Source organism: Molothrus aeneus, chromosome 2 (assembly GCF_037042795.1).
Source record: "Molothrus aeneus isolate 106 chromosome 2, BPBGC_Maene_1.0, whole genome shotgun sequence".
Lineage (NCBI taxonomy): Eukaryota > Metazoa > Chordata > Aves > Passeriformes > Icteridae > Molothrus > Molothrus aeneus.
The window spans coordinates 86,314,266-86,334,633 of record NC_089647.1 but is presented as its reverse complement, the minus strand read 5'-3'; the positions used below and the strand labels follow the sequence as shown (position 1 = coordinate 86,334,633).

Below are 20,368 nucleotides of genomic sequence, written 5' to 3'. Positions count from 1 at the left end.
AGTAAAACAGCTTTTCTATGGATGAGAGTGTCACAATTTTGAAGTATCAGGGGTGTAAACCAAGACGTCTCTGGCATGTTATGAAAGAAAAAGAAGGAAATAACTCACTATTTGCTTGTTGAAGGCAGACAAATGACTGAAGATGGTAGGTGAGGTAGAGGCTTGTTAAGTTAGAGTAAGTCCTGTAGGAGAGAGGTGGATCAGCAGCTTACAGGCAGGTGAAGTGCCTGATAGGGATGACAAAGTGAGGTGGTGCTTGCAGTGCTGCATTTCCTGCCACAATGATCCCCACACGATGCATTTGTGTGGCACATGTGCAGATGTGCACGGGTGCCTGTCAGTGGGTCTGTGTGGCCATTGTGAATCCACTTCCTCCCAACTAAATGTATTGTGATAAATATAGGAATAGGAGAACCACAGAGCAGAGAGCAAAGATACGTGAATAATGGTTGATATTGACTTTCTCATCTTCTCTCTGCCTGTTCATCCATCTCTCTGGGAAATTTTCTCTTATTTTGAAATGCAGAGCCATTTCAGAGACCTACCATTCATTTTTAAAGATCTTTTCCACCGTGGTTTCCTTTTCTCTTGCCAAAATAGAATTTCAATTTTTTTTAAGCTTAGGATGAACAAGATTTCATCTAGTAATATATGAGCATACTTTTGTACATATAATAACATCACAACTGTATTGTGGCCTGGGTGGTCTTCATGGCCACAAATTCGAGTGCTTTGTGTGTGATGGGAAAGAAGTACCTGAAAAAACTCACTGGAGTCCTGGAACAATCCTGCATTACTTGCCATAGATTATGTTAATTTTAGACACCACTTCTATTTTAAAATATTTTAAAATAATTAAAAGCTATTCTGTTGCTTAATTGGTAATCTGTACAGTTACAGACTTTGGAAAGGATTTGCTTTTCAGACTCCAAAATGCAAAAAATGGTTTCCTAATTTTTCAAACATGTTTTTCAAAATTTCATAAGCTAGCTATTGCTTTTCACAAAGCATGGTGTAAAATCTGCACCAGGACATCATAGGGAATGTCTCCAGAGCTCTTGGAAAGCTTTCCCACAGATAAGCTACGTAGGTGTCCTTATTTTTTAAAACCTGAGGATGACACCAAACTTTTGTGGATCGCACGTTATTCAGATAAATGGGTCTGTCAGTTAAGTAGTGACCAAGGCAAATAAAGAGACTGAAAGGCTAAAATCAGGGCAACAGCTTCATGTCTTAGTTACAAGTCATGCACAGTAACGTGATTTCCTTTTCAGTCTTAAGGGCAGTGTTGAGACATCAGTTCTATCTATTTGCAAAGACTCTTCCAGCAAGAGAAGCAAGTAGGCTGCACCCACTTTTAACAGAAGACAGTTTCCAAACATAAAAATACTCATCATTTTGGGAATGAGAAAAAGAGAAGGCTCCTGCCCTGTTACAAGGATGCAAATCATAACTACTTTTCTGTCTGTAAAAACTGAGTGTCAGCATCATTAGTTCGCATTCACGCCACACTGCTTTTAACCTGCAATTCAAGTAATTAGCGATCTGACAGCTTGAAACTTGAAATTTATTAATTAGGCTATTAAAGTTGCAAAGGCCACAGCAACTATGGCTAGAGTGGTTTTGAAATCAGTCTAGTAAAAAAAAGCTAAATATCTGAGATTTATATATCACAAATATAACGGAATTCCACATTTGAAACTGCACGTGTATCAATCAATATAACTAAATGCTCATTTGATGGAGGGGATGGATGTGCATGTGCTGTAGTTCTATATGAAATCAGGCCTCATTAGCATGGGAGGTTTGGATTGATTCACTAGAATGGGAGGAGAGTCTGGGTCAGGTTTGACACATGTGGTACTGCCCAGTAGGTTTCCAAGTACTATGCTGCTGCAGGAGCACCACTAGAGACGCGTCCTTTATGTAATGGAGGGCAAAAAGTTCCATTTCATCCTTAACTTTGAATTTTCTTTCTCTCTGGAATTAATTTGTACTCTTGAATTTACTTGGAAGGGGCAATGACAGTCTCTGTATTTCTTGTTTTTCAAAGCTTAAGGATAATTGATTGAATGTGTGATGTGACAGGCTGTGTGTGCTTTCCTTTCTCCTATCTCTGCCACACTTTGTTATGTACAAATGATCAGGCATTTCTTCATTTTAATTTTATTTAAAGCATCTTAATAAATAAACTTTAAATGAATAATTAAATTTGTAACTAAGAGCTCACTTGATGCTTGTGTGGATGAGCTTTCATGTTCAAGCATTAACTCTCTTGTGCAGAAAAAAATGCTGTTAATTCTGCTGCCTGCTTTGCTCTCTTTCTTCATTTTTACTGTGATTTCTTGTCTTGATAGTTTGATCAGGTGTTTGATTTCTGGTTATGTATATGTGATATTATGGGATCAGCCATCATTTTGTTATTTGAGAATTAATTTAGCCACTCCAGGAGAACTGGTTTCTTGTCACAAAGGCATTGGGTGATTATTCTCAGCAGATGCTAAGTTATCATAGTGATGCTGTTCTTTACAAGTGCAATTCATTTGCTTTTTCCTTTCTTGTTGATTTTCACAAGCTAGAGGAAATACACTGGACAATAATCTTCAGAAATGAAGGCTTCACCTTTTTTTAAAGTTATATTCTTTCTTTCCTCCATTGGTGGGAATATTCTGTATTTCTCTATGAGATATTTTTACTAGCCTTTGGCAGAGACAAGAACTGTACTCAGCAGTTAAAGGGGAAGGTGCATTCTTCCTGAGGTTAATGAAAAGGTAAAAGAGTCAGCAAGATCTTTGTTTAGAAGTTTCAAACACTTTTACAAATACAAATTCCCCTCAAAATTACTGTATTTCCTTGAACTTCTCCAGGTACATAAATTCTCTGTTTTGGAAACTGAACATGCTCTAAAAGCCTACTTTTATTGGGAGTGTGGTTGGCTACAAGAATAGCATTTAAATTCAGGTGTACATACCACTATGTCACCACTGCAAGCTGATCTTGACTTTTTAAGATTACATTCATTCTCTAGAAAAAAACAGGCTTTAATCTCTCTCCATCAGAAACATTCACAAAAATCTGATGCAATTTGTCAAAAGTAAACAATTTCAGATTACTGAGAAATTATTCTTGGCATGTGAAACATGGTGCAGATCTTTTCATATTGCAGTAGAGGGTAGAAACTCCTGGGGCTTGCCCAAAAATTTGACGTCTCACATTACAGGTATGTAGGATGGAAGTAAGTTGCAGATGTGTACTATGGTATTGAAATTACAGATCAAATCCATGCAGTCTGGACAGGGCAAAATGTGCAGATTGAGGGATTCTGATCAGCTGAGCCCTCAAGATACTGGGCCTGCTGTCCAGCCAGCCTCTGTTTCGAGGGCCCACAAAGCTCCTGGGCTCCCAAGCCCCTGAGGAATTCTCCTGAGTGACTTAGCAGCACAATCTCAGCCCAACCAAGTCAGAGCATCCTTGGCTCTCTGGGGACCTGCAGTTCCTCTCCCCATGAGCTCTGTGTTTGGCTCATCCCTCTGTGTCTGTGGACCAGGATCTGGTCCAGCACCCAGTTCCTCATTGAAAATGATCACGTGTGTTCCTGTGGGTGCCTGGCCTCTCTGGGCAGCCTTAACTACAGCTGTAACTGCAGCATGGATATGAGGTGGCATTCCTGTGTGTGTCTGGGTTATTCAGAAGCAGAGTTACATACAGGATACTTCTCCTGCTGCCATTCATGGCAAAGTATTGTTTTTTCCCTTGATTTAATTAACTTTTGCTATGGTTTATATTTGTATTTATAGGCTTTTAAAATATATATTTTTGTGAATGCAAACAAATTCTGTGAGTAAAACACAGTAAGGTAACATTTGCTCTGGAGGGAAAAGTGGTCTGATTTATTGCACCACATTCACAGATATTGGTGTTGTCATACAAGGTCGACCTTGTAATCTCAGGGAACCAGAACTAGTCTGTATTTTCATTCTCTGATGCTGTCAATGTCAACATGTAAAAAGAAAAGACCAGCTGTGCTACTACCTCAGGAATCCAATGGTCCATGAAACAATATTGGCCTTCCCTCTGTCTTCTCATCTGAACTTGTAGAAGATAATAGACGAGTTTTGGCTGATCAATACATGAATAGTGAGCAGGAAAGTCATAGTAGCTGTACAAGGAATTGCACCATTAAGGGGTTGTTGTGAAATAAGTTTACAAGCCTAATAATTAATGGATTTTCCAATAAATATTGGACTTGTTCTCGTAAATGAAAATTACTTTGAAACCAAATGAACAATCATCAGTGCTGTTTGTACTGTTAAGGTTATGTCCAATAAGTATTGCAGAAAAAAAATTGCTGAAAAAATAATACACCTTCCCTTTTTTCTATTATTACTGTAGGAGTCACAACAGGGATCTACAGGACACAGCAATACAAGTAAGTACCAACTCATTTTCTGGCTTCATTGAGTGGAGGGGTAGACAATGACTTAGAAAAAGAAGTGGCTGATGAACTAAGGGATCAGTGGAAGACTGGGACAGCACAAAGCCTCAGCAGGCAGTACTCAGCTATGGACAAATATGGAGAGCTGAACTGAAGAGTGACCATCAAAATGTCAGCTCTTTTGGTGGCCTGGGAAGAACAAAAAGTTTTCATTTCACTATGGCTATTCCATTATGTAAATGACAAAGACTGAAAGAGCAAAAGAGTGGTTTTTTTTGGAAAACCAGAAAAGAGCTGACCTACTTGCACAGTCAGATCTAGACTGCCAGAAAATTGTGCAAGAAAACTTGTAATCATTTATCTTTCATACACAATGGTATATTTTGTGGCTATTGCACAGTAATAAGCCGCATAAATCTTGCCAAACTAACACTAGATAACATTTCAAAGACCCTATGGCCATGAGTCTTTTTGGCTAGCAGTGCAGGTAGGGGAGTGATGGGTGCTTGTGTGGCTCCTGCTCAGGGCTTTCCAGTAGACTCCAGTTTACAAGTCATGGTGCAGATCAGTAGTACTTTTATAACATTTAACTGTGGTAAAAAACTTAGCATCTGTATTGAACAGGAAGATTGAGTTGTTCTGCGAAACAAAATATTAATCCTCTCCCTTGACACCTCTGATGGTTGTTGATGTTTTCTTGCATATTAAAAATACATGATTCTAGCCTGCTTTCCACATAAAATTATCACAACCAGAAGAATTATTTTGCTAGCTTCCTGACCTGTCAGCCAACACAAAGCCCAGTTTGCAAATTGCAGGGCTGTGACTGAAGGTGAAAAATTCCCTGAGCTCGTAGATAGGGCTTTGAATGGGTCTGGTCACCCACTGTGTGAGGGAAAAGACATCCAGAGAGACAAGACTGGGAGATACAGGCTTTTAAAATTGTGTGGCTCTTCACTGGGGAAAGGTCAGCCTGAGGAAGACAATGTTGTGAAGAAACATTCAGCGGTGTCACTTAATTGCTGGCATTGGTTTGATACTGCTGCAAGTACCAGCACTAAGGAAATAATAAAAGGCAAAGGGTATAAGGTTCTGTCAGAAAATAATGAATACAGTAATGAGAGAAAGAAGCACAAAAGAACCATAATAGAGAGGGCTATGCAAACACAGGCAGAGGCACAAGCATGACAAACACACTGGCTGAGCTGAGGTCTTTGCAATGACATCAGAGGCCACAGTAGTTGGCCAGCTTTGGTCCTAGCTGAGTGTTTTCTCCTTCCAGCACTTGAATAAAATAGGTTGTTCTGCAGATTTAATGAAACCTGCATTCCTGTGTATTACAAAATTGATCCTATGACCTTACAACTTTTCCCTGCTTCTTACTCCTGTGGTCTCTGATCCCACTTCACTTCCTATTGTCCCATCCCTCCTACATCCCCATACTCCAGTTTCTCCTCTTTTCATTCATCCTGCCCAGCAAAATCTGCAGCTGGGCAGAAGCTACACTTGGTACTGCCTAGCTGATGGCAACCAAACAGAAGAACAGCTGGACTCATGCAGAAATATTTTCTTCATTGGTGGCAAAAGCTAGGGTCACCGTTGGGTGCCCAGACACATTTTCTAACATCAGAGTTTGACTACCTCTGAGAGCTGTATCCATGAGAATTCCTGTTGAAGTGCTGGAATAAGATATCAGATAAAACACAGTTAGAACGAGATATAGACTTTACCAGTCATGTATGTCAAACTCAAGAGAAACTTGGGAAAAATTTATTCAGATGTGCGGTGGGTTGATCCTGACTGGACACCACGTGCCCACCAAAGCTCCTCTATTACTCTCCTGGACACAGGAGAGAAAATACAACAAAAGGATCGTGGGTGGAGATAAAAACAGGGAGACAGCACTCACCAGTTACTGTCATGCGCAAAACAGACTCAACTTGAGAAAATAAATTTAACTTATTACCAATCAAATCAAAATAGGACAATGAGAAACAAAATCAGACTTTAAAAGCACCTTCTCCTCATCCATCTCTTCATCCTGGGCTCAACTTCACTCCCAAATTCTCTACCTCCTCCCCACCAGCAGTGCAGGGGACCAAGGAATGGGGGCTGCAGTCAGGTAATCAAATCACACCTGGTCTCTGACACTCCTTCCTCCTCAGGGAGGGGGACTCCTCACACTCTTCCCTGCTCTGGTGTGTGCCCCCCCCACACATGAACTTCTTGTGAGCCCTTCCCACAGGTTTGCCTCTCATAAACTGCTCCAGCATGGGTCTCTCCTCCTCAGGGAGCAGTCCTTCAGGAACAATCCCACACAGGGTCACAGGTCCTGCCAGCAAACCCACTCCAGTGTGGGCTCCTCTCTCCATGGGTCCACAGGTCCTGCCAGGAAATATTAGCAAATTACTCTGTAAGAAAGAACTCTAATGGTCAATGTATTGTGTTATCCAAGTGCACATCTTCAGAGTCCCAATTAGCTGTTTTTCCCCATTGCACCCTGAACTTCTTTGGAGTGGCTCTTGAGCCTGTCATTTGCAGTGGTTTTACTGCAGCTGCCAACATTGTCTTTCTCATGGATAGCATTTGCATTTCTGTCATCCTTCCCTCACAAGGAAATCAAAGCATTTAAAAACTCATAATGGCTGAAATTATTCAACTCCATCACAATAAATATCATTTATCCCTGTTACCCAGAAAGGGAAATTTAATCTGGTTGAGTGATTCACCAAAATTCCAACTAAGAGGAGAAAACTCCTTTTCTGGCCACCCACTATTCAACAGGGGAATCCTACAAAAGTTCATTTGAAATTTATTTTGAAATTTGAGCAATCTGGACACATCTTCTGCTTCTATCTAAAAAGGTTGGGTAAGAAGTTGTGTGAGATGAGGCAGAAACTAGCAAAAACCTCCCAGTCCTGTGGCTAAGGATCTGTGGACTGACTGTTTCCACTTGTGTTTTCTGCATACACCCACTGACACACACCTGTTTCAGGAGACATAACTCAGTGCTTAGCATCTGAAATAAAATGTGCTAACAGCAATCCCATAGCAAAGTGGGTAGCATGTTCTTTGTTAATTACAAAAAGGCTAAGAAAAACAATGGTTCACACAAATTTGCCCATAAGAAGCAGTCAATACTAGAGAAGATTTAGCAGTTCAGCAAATGCCAGCCTCCCTCAATGGTACCTGCATGCATTTGACAGGTTACATGAAAAAATCAAAAGCAAATCTTAATTTGGCCACGAGTCAGTGTAAAAAAAGCCAAGTTATTGTAACAGGTAATTACCTTTTACATACCCTTATCCAAAAATATTATCTGTACCGTATCTGTGACATTCACCTATGCTTAGGCTATACACATTTGTAAAATTTCCACATTTCAGTCAAGTGAGAATGAAGTTGGTAAGAACTGATAAAGCATTAATGGCCAGATTTTCTACTCTGGTAGGCTGTACTGATGCATTTCTACCATCTGTACAGGCTCTGTCCTTCCTCTCCACACAGAAATATGTTAAGTGACAATTAGCATAAAAGCAGCTATAAATGCTTACAGTAGGGTAATCCATTAATATCCAGTTTGGCTAAATCACAGACATTCTGTTTCCTCACAGTACGTATGCTGTTTCCCTCATTGCTGCATTAACATACATTGCTGAAAGTAGAACTGATGTGAACTCTGCTGGCAAAGCACTCAGGAATCCATATTCCCTCTCACACTCAAACAGACCAGTGTTCATGGTAATAATTCATCACTTAGAAAAGACCCAAGTTACAAATAGGAAATCTTTGAATATATGCCAACTGTTACTGTTGGTTTCTTGTTCCAAATTACCAAGATGCAGATGAGCTCCAGGGCTCCAGGCTCCGGAAGGCTGACAAACGTAGATTGTAGCAACAGCTTCCTAGCCAGCGAGTTCACCATCTGGATAGACTTTCTGAGGTCTCTGCTGAAAGTGAAGGGTGACCTAGAGATTATGGAGTGGATGTGTTCCATCCTGTGTGGATGCCCTGCTCATGTCTAAATTTTAGGTGGCTTTAGCTGTCCTCTTATAGTGAATGCTGAGCTTTCCTAGAGGTTCATGTAGGCATTGGTGGTTTTGAAGTCATACAGAGTTTTCCCCATCCTGTTCTGTAAAGTTTAGGCACCTCAGCTGGACAGACACAAACCCTACCAGAGGGGAGGATGACATCTAAAAGCACTGTGCAAAGGTATTTGAGATACTCAGAACTTCCACTGCAAGTCAGCTGCCTCCAGAAGGTCACCGTATAGAGTGTCCTTCAGCTTCCTTCTGTACAGCAGTGGAAGAACACTGGTAGCAGAGTCCTGCCTCTTCTGAAGGCAAGAGCAAGTTTTCCAGAGGTGCCCTTAACAGCTGCTGCTCTGTGGAAACTGAGGCTGAGGTCTTTGTCAGCAGCAAATAGATGATGTGTAATGCTCATGTGCATGGACTAGGTATCCAACACCCACTCAACTCAACAAGCAGCACATCAGGCAACACCAAAACAGCCTGATCAAAATAAGAATTTCTCACGGTTTTTTCAGGAGGAATAGGTGCATTTTGGCTTAACACAGCTCATTATATGCTAATGGAGAAAAACACATCCATCAGTAAACCAGTCACATTCAACCTCTGTGCCTCCTTGTCTGCTAGGCAACATAAACTCATGTGTAGACAGCTATTAGCATCCAGCAACACACAAGAGCAGCAGCATCTGCACACTCACTAGGCCCAGGATTCAAGTTCAAGGTGGTTCAAGGGGAGTAGCTTACCCTCTAAATCCATGGTAGAGCTACAAAGAAATCTTACACTGGAGTGCAGCTCCCTCATGTTACTCAGAGAACATTAATTACAGCAAACATCAGCCTTGCTGGTTTTTGGCAGGCAGTAGAAAGGAGGGAGAAGGACTGTGCCTGGCTCAGCAGAAGCAGCGCCACCCCACCTGCCAGCAGCCTGCCTCCCACTGTCTGTGCTATGTTACTAAGTTGTGTTGAGCAGATACATTACTTTGGACCCGGGATGGGGATCATCACAAGCTAGCATACCAGAACCCACATGATCCACAGGGAAATGTGGAGAGGCATCCCTTGGGCCTCTGGTGCTTCCCAAGCATTTGGGTACTTGGCGTCTCCTGGCATTGAGAAGTCAAACATAGCAAAGAGAGCTTCCCCAGCCCCCACCTACAGAAGCTAAAGATCAAATCCTTAATGTGTCGAAATGAATGTGAACCAAAATATACACTGGCAGAACTGTGCCCTGATCACTGCCTTACTGTCCCCTGCTGATACTGTTTTGCTTTGTATGAAATAATTACTGTTCCTGGAGCAGGGTTCTGGAGCAAGTGCATGTTGTATGGAGTGCAGTCCCAACAGCAGAGCTGTAGGGCCCTAGAGAAATCCTTTCCATTGCTCCAGGGTCTGCTCTCCCTGGTAAGGTCTGTGTACTCTAAGCACCTCCTCTTGTGGAGTTTCTCTGCCTACATTTACAGAGCACTTGTCAGTGACGAGAAGAGTCAAGTCAGGATTGACTCCCTGCCTGCAAATGCTCCAGCAGTGCCCCTGTGGTTGCCTCCACAGCTGTCTGTGTGTGTGGCAGGAGTGGTCAGTGTTTGCAGTGAATAAAGCGTTGATGTGTCACATCTGACCAGTTTTCATACTGACCCATTTCTGATGTCATTTTCTTCTTCTCTTTTAAAGGGAAAAGTGATGTAGAGCCAAAGACCCCAGAGAAAAGCGCAACCCATACATCGTAAGTCACATTTGCGTTTAAGATTGGAGAAGGCAGCTGTGTTTTTATCAGATCTGTTGGGCAAAATAGAATTTGTTTGTTTTCATTAAGATAAAGCTCTTTCACTGATGCTTTTCGTAAAACGGCTTTTTAGATAATGACTAAACATTAATTATTCCTAGAACTTCTGCATGCTAGTAAGTCAGCAATCCTTGCAAGTGAAATGGCTCCATATCACACTGAATAGATATGAGATTATTTTTGTGGGTGGGCAAGGCTGGCCTTTAGAACCTTACTTCAACATTACCTTAATGCTGCTGGAGTTTGTCACACTTGCTAAAAAACATCATGTCACATATGCCTTTGATGTACTGATGTAATTTTAAAAGACTGCAGTCTGCAGCTTCACCTCTGAATAACTTGAAATCCAATTACAGTTATCTCTGGTCTCTCACGATTTTGTTGCTGTTTTTGAATTAACGAAAGAAGTCAAGAAATAGATAGGAACAGGCACTTGTAATATATCAGTGTTCACCTTCACTTTAGTGCAACAATAGAAGCTTTTACCATTTTTTACTCTAGTATACAAAAGGCTGAATTGTTTTGCCAACATCAACCAGTCTATGAAACAGATGGGCTGCAAGCTAAAAAAATTTTAAAATAGCATCAGTCTTCCAAACTAAGCAAGATAAGTGAATTCTTTTAATAACTACCAGGCAGGAGCATTATGAATTTCTGCAAAATCATTCACCTTTTTAATCCCATTTTAGAGAGAGAAGTTCTTGTAACAGTCAGTCATGTGAGTTTTAGAGTGCATCTGACCCATAATTTATGTTTTCTGATTCCTGTTATTTAAATTCAGAGCATTATATCATGTAAATCTCACAAGGTGTCACCATTTGTTACATGGCCAAAAGTAGTCACAGAAGGAGGTACAATAACAGTGATTTATTGTGGGACGTTTTGATTTCTGCTGCAAATACGCATTAAAAATCTTCTGGAAATTAATCTGGGAAAAGATTTGACACGGTGTAAGAAATGGCTTGTCCTGCAGATTGTGTTGTGGAATGTAATTATAGTATGCAAGCACATTTAGGCAAACTTATTAAATGAATTAAGCATTAGCAACCTTATGCCTTCTGATAGCATGATTGCTGGGAACATTTAATAGAATGATTTCAATAATTATCATTTTTAAAAATAATATTGCAATAAAGACCAAAAGAAGAAGGGTTTTAATGCCATCTGGAGGTATTTTGGAGAAATGAACGCATTTATTTTTCCTGATATTAGCAATATGTAAAACACAAGCCATCCTCCACAGTGTTTTTTCTAGTTAGTATTTTATTGATGAGGAATGTTCTTTTCTTCTGCATTAGATTAAAATCCTGTAAGATTTCTGAAGCACAACAGTGGTATCTCTGAACCCAAAATACGGGTTCAGAGGTACATCCCAATGTGGTTATGGGTTGGATTTGAGACTACATACTGGGTGATACAGTGTGTCAGAATCTGGTTAGGTCTGAAAGGTTCCTTGCCTAATAAGAGATCTTGGTACTTCTGAAACTGCTGTCTACTAGATACAGTATATTTCTAATGCTTACCTTTAAATTATTACTATGTTCTAAGGCTACCCCACAGTATACATTGGTTCACAGAAAATTTTTAGTGGCAGAAACAACTTGTTACTGTTGATAAATTACTGCATTCAGGACCCAGAGGCCCGTCTATTTAGGGAAATTCCATAGCAATGGAGGCAGGAGAAAAAAGAGGAGATGAGAAGAAGGGAGCCAACAAGTGTTGTGTCAAAAGAGAAGGAAGAAAGTGGGACTGATACGGTTAAGTTGGAAAAGGAATTGCTAACATCAAGTTTTCAGAAAGAGATAAAAAACTGGGAACAGTAGAAGAGAAAGCCAGAGATCAGAAACTGAAGACAAGTAAAAGCCATTAGCAAACTAAAGATGTACATGTTGCTCAGAGGGCTGGATCTGTGAGTGTTAGTGAAGGAAAGTAACTCACACTGATATTTAGGCACACACTGATGCCCCAGTTCTCTTTATGGTACCCTGCTGTTGGCCTTTCCTAGGTTTCTTCTCTTTTCCACCATCTTTTAGGACAGCTTTTTATCCCTGGTATCTCAGGCAGTCACAAATACAGAATTCTTCTGCTCTTTTGGGGCTGCAGCAACTCGCACCTGTGCACACGATGCACAGCCAGGAGAACCTGCAATGCACACCTGCACATGGGGCTGTGAGCCTGTGTGCCTGGTCTCTCTGCAGATGGGTGTTCTCTGCCCTGATGCACATGGAGAAGACCATGCCTGGGCAAGAGCTCCAGCAGTGCCCAGCTGGAAGCCTCAGGGGTGTGCAAGGGGCAGGAATGCTGCCAGGGTCCCTGTGGGTAAAAAGCCTGTACCCTCTTGCAAGGTGTCACTCCTTTCAGAGTGTCAAAGGAGCCCAGCTGGCATCTCCTGGCAGGGGTGCTAAAAAGGAGCAACACTGATGTAGGAGAGAGATGGCACGTTCAGGCCTGACATGGGGAAACTGTGGATGCACCTCACCATGAATCAGCATTTCCCTGTGAAACAGGAACAAACAGCAACAAAAAAACCTCCCCCAAAGTCATGTTTGCCTAGAGGAAAACTACAGAAAAGATAGGGAGAATTAAATTCATGTTTTTTTCTTGAAAATGTATTTTTTATTTTCCTCAGGCATGTTACAAGCCTCACACTCTAGCCAAGCTTATATGATTCAGTGGCAGTTAATTCATCCCTGGTGCAGATATACTACCTCCATCCAAACATTATTTATGCAGCTTCAAAGGACAGGTTGATTACCCTCCTGAATCAGACAGTGAGGCGTTTGTGAACCAAGCATTAACATGACATCTCCCCTCAAGATAACCCTCATGCCTTGCCCACTGGGCTCCAGGTCCTCAAAAACAAACATAACCCTGAGACCCAGAGCCCCAGGAGCAGAGGTGCTATCTGTAATCTCCAAGAGTACACAAACTGAGAGTGCAGAATGCATAGTGCTCTGTTCAGAGGCTTTGGGTACAGGAATCATTTGGAACAGCATTAAGCACAGGGGCTTTTCCTGTGTGTCTAACTCCATAGATAGACTCATTATGGCCTAGCTCTCCACCGATAATAATATTAAACATTAAAAAAATAGTAGGCATTAGATGATGCATATTAATTGATGCAGCATCCTAATGAGGCAGATGAATAAGGGCAGTTATTGCAATGCTAAGGATAACAGAGATGGGTCTAGGAGAATAAGACTGATGGAAAAGTGGAAAGGAAATCTAAGCAGAACTGTATCGTTTTGCACAATATTCCTATGGCTTTCACTGCCTTGGCATTCCCAATAATCACCTGAGCTGGCACTAAAGAATTGCAATAAAAGGTGCAAACAATACAGAAGTGTTAAGCTGTCTGGAGTCTTCCCCAGTTGATTCATGTTCCTTGTAATTGAATGCTTTTAAAGCCATGAGCATTCTGTATTTGAAGGGGTTTTGTTGTCATTGTACTCAATATGTATAGCTCTCTATGGGTCATATGGTTATAGCTTTGCTGAGCATTTCCAAACTTTTAGGACTGATCAGAGATATCTAGTGATGCTTTGTTCTTTTGGTTTTGTGATCAGAGGGTCAATTTTCAAGGGTCAGAAAACTTTCACAAATTTTGTTTAAAATATCTAATTTTTATTAAAATTCTTTCCCCTCCCCGTGTTTTTACCACCAGAGTCTGGAGACCTGCATTAAGACATGGGCATGAATGAAGGAAGAGTGGTCTTTGGTTCTTTGATATTTGCAGTTACACGATTTTAGTCTTTCTTTGACAGATCTGTGTGTCCTTTCTGTAAGCCTCAGATTGTTATAATTAAAACTTTTAAATTTATAAAACTGCTGTGCAAGGCAAAGTGATTCCAACCAGTGCACGTGTTTCAGAGGATGTTGCAGAGCCACAGAAATGCCTCCCTGAGCTGGGGATCTGGGATCTTCCATCTTCCCACATGCAAAATATGACAATAATTAAAAAATAGCACAAATATACAAAGTGCCCAGCGTGACTCCTGCTCTTGGAGTGACTTTCGATGTACTGTCTGTTGCAATGTTCTTCAGTACCTTTGTGTTTGTAAATGATTTCCAGTTCAGACTACCCAAGGTTAATCATGCCTGACTGTGATTCACTGCTATGCATTTACCTCGACATTTCTAGTGCACTTACTTAATGATATCAGGGCTAGCAACCAGATACCTCAGTGCTGTCTCTTTATTAACCCTCCCACAATTGTTTTCATGCTGAGCTGCTCCAGATTTTTCCCTCCCTTTTTACAAGAGAATTAACTAAGATTGAGGGAGGCTTTTATAATTTATGGCAGTTGTGCAGGTTTTGTCCTTTGCTAATACTCTCTGAGAATCACAGCGATCACAGTGTGTGTGTGTGTGTGTGTTTGCTTGTTTGCTTTTGCCAGGCAGAAATAGATGTTGACTCTGTTCCCTCCCTGTACTGGTCCCCAGCATCACGTGCAGAATGGTTTGCTCAGGGGGATCTTCATTAACAGCACTAAAGTCAGCAGCTTCTAAGCTGCCCATTTGCAGACATTAGTGCTACAGTTTCTTGCCCATCCAACACCTGCTCATCATTCTCACCACCCTGAATCTCCTTCAGGAAGGAAACATCATGTTGGAGCAACATCACTGCTGTTCTTGCTTGATGTGACACGTTTGTTGTATTGGCATGAGCATCGCATGTTGCGATGCATCTTTGTTCCTCTCTTGTCTTGCCTTTTGTATCTTTGTAGAGTGGCTTACAGTTATTCAACAGCTGAAATCACCTGCTGGTTCCCCCCTTCTGCAATGGGAAGACTGAGGCAGAGGGGTTACAAGGTGCCTGCAGAGAACAGAGAGAGCCAGTCTCAAATACAGGCACTAAGTTTGAACAGGTGCTGCCAGCTCACCATCCAGCCCTTAGCCCTCAGGGAGCTTGTCCTCTCACATCTGGCTGACGTGGGGTCTTGACCTCAAGTCTCTCAGGCAACAAGTGCAATCTAATGGGACATTGGGAGCTGGAAGAGTAGCCTTAATCCCACCTCACTTCGCTGAAAGCCCCAGTGCAAGTTATTTTAAGTTAACCTTGGGCTTTTCCCCAGCTAAAATAATTAGACCACCGTGAAGACTATCTCATTAATATTTGTACAAAGTGTTGAAAAATGTAATGTCCTGTAAAAAAAGCTGAAGATTACTCACCCAGAACAGTAAAGGAAATGGGTGGTAGTTTAAGTTTTCAAAGACAGACTTTGGTACTAAATGGCAAATGTCCTGAGGAGTGCCACATGTAGGGAGAAAGGGAGAGCAGAAGCTGTCGCCTTTCCCAGGTGCCTGCAGACCTGGTGAACAGTGGCAGCTCCTGCCCCATCACCATTCTCCCATCCTCTCCCCAGAGTTTCAGTCTTGGGACAAGGGTCACAGTTTAAATTAGAAGGATTTGGCTTTAGTCTTGCTGAAGTGGAGGGAGAGATGGCAAATAGAGAAGGGACAAACATGCAAACTGCAGAGGAAAAAACCCTCCAGCGGTACATCCTCAATATCCTTCTCTTTGTTTGCCAAAAGAACCATGATGGATCAAGTCAACTGAACCAGAAAATAGCTAACAGATGGGCCTGGAGGACAATGGAAGGGGTGAAATCCATGCTAGTGAGGAAGCTGGTTCCAAAAAAAAAGGGCTGCACACACTTCTGTGGGATATAATCCACTTTTCAGCTTTCTGATTAAGATACTGGGGCAACTTTCTAATCTCTCACAGCTCAGTTTGTGGGCATTTTAGATGGCAAGAACATCTGCTGCAGACACATCAGCCAGTGATTTGATGAAAACTCTTTTAGTAACTCCACGAGCTCTATCCAGGGCTGTCCTGGGGCACATCAATCTGCTGATGAGCCACCGATGACCCTGCTTTGCTGAGAAGCACAACTTTCAAAGGCTGGTAGCCAATATGAAATAGCACCCTTTATGATAATTTTTGGGGTTTTTTTATTTCTAAAAACTTTAATATGTCAATGGCTTTTAAAGTATATCTGTGATGTTTCTGAAAGAAGTCATGCAGTCCATGAAAAAAAAGAGAAAGAAAGAAAACAACCCCTCACTATGATGAATGAAGGCAGTGTCTTTCAGAGTGATGGAGGTCTTTAAAACTGCAGAAGTGAAAGTCTGGTGTTTATCCATGAACTAAGTCTCTGGCAGAAGAAGAAGGCTGGTTTCATTGCACTATTCCACCTGTTTACTTGAGCCTCAGCTTGCAGAGCTAACCCCTAACACAGCCAGATTCTCACTCTGCTCAGCCAGTCAAGCAAGGGCAGCTAAAATTTTAAAACCCTCTCTTCAGCTCTCAAATTTCCATGAAAAAGTTCCTCTTTTCTGCCCTCTTCCCTGAAATATTACCCTTAGTCCATGTACAGAGTGTTTCTCTGTGTGTTAAATATATAGACTGTTAAAAATGCAATTCTAACTGAACTTTCCACTCCCGAAAATGAAGTGATTTCACCTGTGGGATGCATCAGAGTCACTGTGGTATTGTCACAATGCTGATGTGAACCTTTCCTGCCAATTCCTAACCTTTTCTGAGCACAGATTTTTTGAGTTTACAGAGCACAATGCTGCTGATAGTTCACAAAAAAACCCTATTGTAAGTTGACACCAAGAAGTCTGTTTTCTTCAAATGCTATAAAGACATTTTTTTGGAAGACATTTGCTCACACACATCTTGACTGAATCTGTCTTTAAGGTCTACAAAGTTAAGGAGAAAGAATAAATTTGTATTAGTGGTCATCTTTTTGCCATGTAAAAAATATAGACACACAGTAGTCAAAGTTGATACAAGTAAAAATAATCTTTAAATAGCACCTAAAGTCATAAAAAGATCTCAAAAATATGATCTTCCTGAAAGAAGATGAGTAGGAGCTGATTTGTTGGGTTCAGAAAGAAAACATATGGAAACCCAATCTGACCTTAATTGCAGCTGTGGCTTTCCTGGGATAAAATTGAGCTTCTGTTGATTTTGAGTCAGATCAAAAAAAGCATTATCTGAGATGTCAGCAAAAATGGGCATAGGTGAATGCTAAATAAAAGTACTACTGAGGTCTGGGGAAGTTTTGTTTGACTTAGATGGGGTGAGATAGGGCTTTCACTGTCCTATTTTTAAATGCTATCCCTCTCTTTTACCAGATATAACAAATAGCTTGCACTAGCCACCCTTATGGCTCAATGAAGAGTTTTATTTATAAAGTAGCCTTGATACAGACCCTCTTATGTAGCACCTTCACCTTTACTATCTACCTGTACTCCTCACACTGTAGGGAAAAATAATTAGTTGCAGGAAACTGCCCTCATTTTGATGCCACCCTTGGCTCAAAGCTGAAGGGGAAAGTGTTTTTATGCAAGAGAAATCTTCACTCCAAAACAGCAGCTTTGTCCCATTGGAAAACTCAGTATTATGCAGGGCATCATTTCTAATTTTATACCAAGTCAAAAAATGCTTCTGTATCACCAGTGTTCATTAAATGCTATTTAGAGTGAAGCTGACCAACTTAACTGGACAAAATATCATCATGCTTGAGGAAAGGTTTTTCTTTATTACACTGAGAGCATATTTTTCTCTTAGGGACTGTTTTCCTTGGACTTTGTCAATTGTAAGGGACTGATTAGGAATTTTGTATGTGTTATGTATTAGCTCAGAATGCAGTGGCTAAAGAGGAGTTGCCAGGACAATCAGGAGATGCAGGTAGCTGGGAAGAAGCCTGTTTTACTGGCAATGCCTCCAAGAAGGCAGACACAACACCACCAACCCCACGGTGTATTTTCTCTCTGAAGAAAATGATAAATGGAAGCTCTGCGTCTCGCACGTTGGAGTCGCGGTGTGCGTGGTGCTGGTTTTTGCTGGGCTAAAATTCCTGGTTGCCAGGGTAACACATTTTGGAAATTCTCTACCCTGGGCGAAAGCTGCTGCAACTTGAAACCCGCCGTAGCTGATGCTTGGCGGGGGCACCAGCACTGCTGTGTGTGGGGGGCTGCTGGCTTTGCCCAGGGCTTTGGGGCAGGGAAACAAAACAAAATGGGTCCAAAGGAAGAGAAGAGTGATTGGGAGTGTTCAGTACTTCCATACTTCCAGGATGTCATAACCTGATTGTTTCCTCCACACCATGTCAGCCAAAGATGGGGGGGTTAGCTCATCTCAGGGCTGAATTGTGGGTGATGGGAAGAGGAGAGGTGTGTGTGCGCCTGGAGGGTGGGGAGAGGAGGAGGGTGAGAGGGGAGGAAAGAGAGATACAGGGTTCTGGCCACCTGCCAAGAAAAATAACTAACATTTTGCAAAAGAGAAATCCTAAGACTGAGGTCATAGTATGGAAAAAGTCTGTTTCACAGACTCTTGAGCCTGAATACAGGCCAAGTTTTTTAGGGGTTTTTTTTTCCCCCTAAATGCAGGCATCCTATTAACATTTGAACACTAAAGCTTGTCCAGGAATGGAAAGATTTTGGTATCTGAAGTGCCTTAGTTTTATACTTTATTGGTAGACAGATATAATTTTTTAATAACAAGAAAGTGGGATTCTGAATGAGAAGCTCCCACATTTTGCAATTAACTTATTTTATGACTATGAAGAACAAATTAAAGGAATCTAAAGAAGCGCCTGTTTCTCCCACAGAGTGACCAACTCGAAAAAAAGAGACATTTCAAGCTTGGTGGACAACTTTTTATTTGCCATGCAAAATACAAAAAGATACTGAAACCTGAAATGATGAATTTTCCTGTGTGGAAAAGTCTGACTGTTCAGCCATGAATAGCTATGATTTTTTTAAACCTTTATAGTGGCAGGCTGGCAGTTTCATGACAAATTACTTTTCATACCTAACTAAACAAATTGTTGAAGTTCTTCTGCCTTAATCTTTGGATTTGGATTAAAAGTCAGAGTGTGGATATTTTTTAACTGGGAAAAAATAACCCTTTGGATTTGTTAGGATGTTATTGCAAGCAAGTTTTCTGGTCTTTGATTTGCTAAGCTACAACTGGAGTCTGCCTTCCTCAGGGTAAGAATATTTCCACATTATCATTTCACCTGTGGTATTTTAAGAGGGAGAATATTATATCTCAGCATGTATCTTGGCTTTGTGCATTCTGTTCTTTGTTTAGCATGCAGACAAGCCTCATCTCCCAGAAGAGATGTGGAATATATTTATCGGCAGTTTTAGAACTGATGATAGATTTGACAAGCAAGCAGGGTGACACACTGAAGCTATCAAAGCTGGAGATTAATCAGGACAAAGGTTTGGATGAGGTATATTGTTCCTGAGATTCAAAAGGATTATACTTACTGATCATTCCAAAATCAGGGCAACTGTACCACTGACTTACAAAGATAAAAGCTAAGTTTTTCCAAAGGGAAAAAAAAACAACCACATGGTTTGATTGGCCCACAGACCTTTTATGGCAAAATAGTGCAATTACAGCTGGCATTTCTGCATGCTGATTTTTATTAGTTTTGTAAGATATTTTGTCAGGATTCATTTGTGCTGATTCCCCCTTTCATGGCATAAACTGTAAGCAATTGTCAGTAGAGAGAAGGAGTCTCTCGACATATTTCTTCAGAGACACACTCCAGGAGGTGTGATAAATCAGGGATACTGAATTAAAACAGAACTGATCTGTTACCTGATAATCATGTGAACTTGCTGTATATTTAATTGTATTCGAATTTAGTGCAATTATGGGTAAAAATCCTGTATATTCACCATCAGCTTTCCTACTATCAAAGCAAAGCAGACAAATCAGCACAAATAATATCTTTAAAGTATTTAACACCACAATACAGACAAAGAATGAGCAAATCACCCTTTTGTCCCTGGCTTGATCACCAATTTTTGTGGCATTTAAGTGGGCATAGAGGGGGCCTTCTGTTCTGAAGTCCCCCAGGGAGATGAGGCAGGCACCCAGATGTGTGACCTGTCTTGATGTAGTTCTGATGAAGGCCAAATACAGCAAAGAGCAAGGAAAGGGTCTGGGGCTGGGAACCCCAGAACATCACAGAATATACCCTCAAAACCAATTTGTCATTACTCTGGTCTATACTGGTTTTAACTTTTGGTCTTAAGAAACAATTCAGATCTCTGCTCATGTAAAATCCATGCTTTCCTTATAACATACAAA

General features: G+C 41.1%; 1 protein-coding gene across 1 annotated transcript in view; it reads left to right on the top strand.

The window, feature by feature from the left end:
* AFF3 (ALF transcription elongation factor 3) overlaps positions 1–20,368 on the top strand; it is a 318,235-nt gene that overhangs the window by 192,372 nt on the left and 105,495 nt on the right. The window contains exons 7-8 of the mRNA XM_066571787.1: positions 4,393–4,429; positions 10,134–10,185. Coding sequence (XP_066427884.1) covers positions 4,393–4,429; positions 10,134–10,185 — 89 coding nt within the window. The remainder of the gene's footprint in view (positions 1–4,392; positions 4,430–10,133; positions 10,186–20,368) is intronic.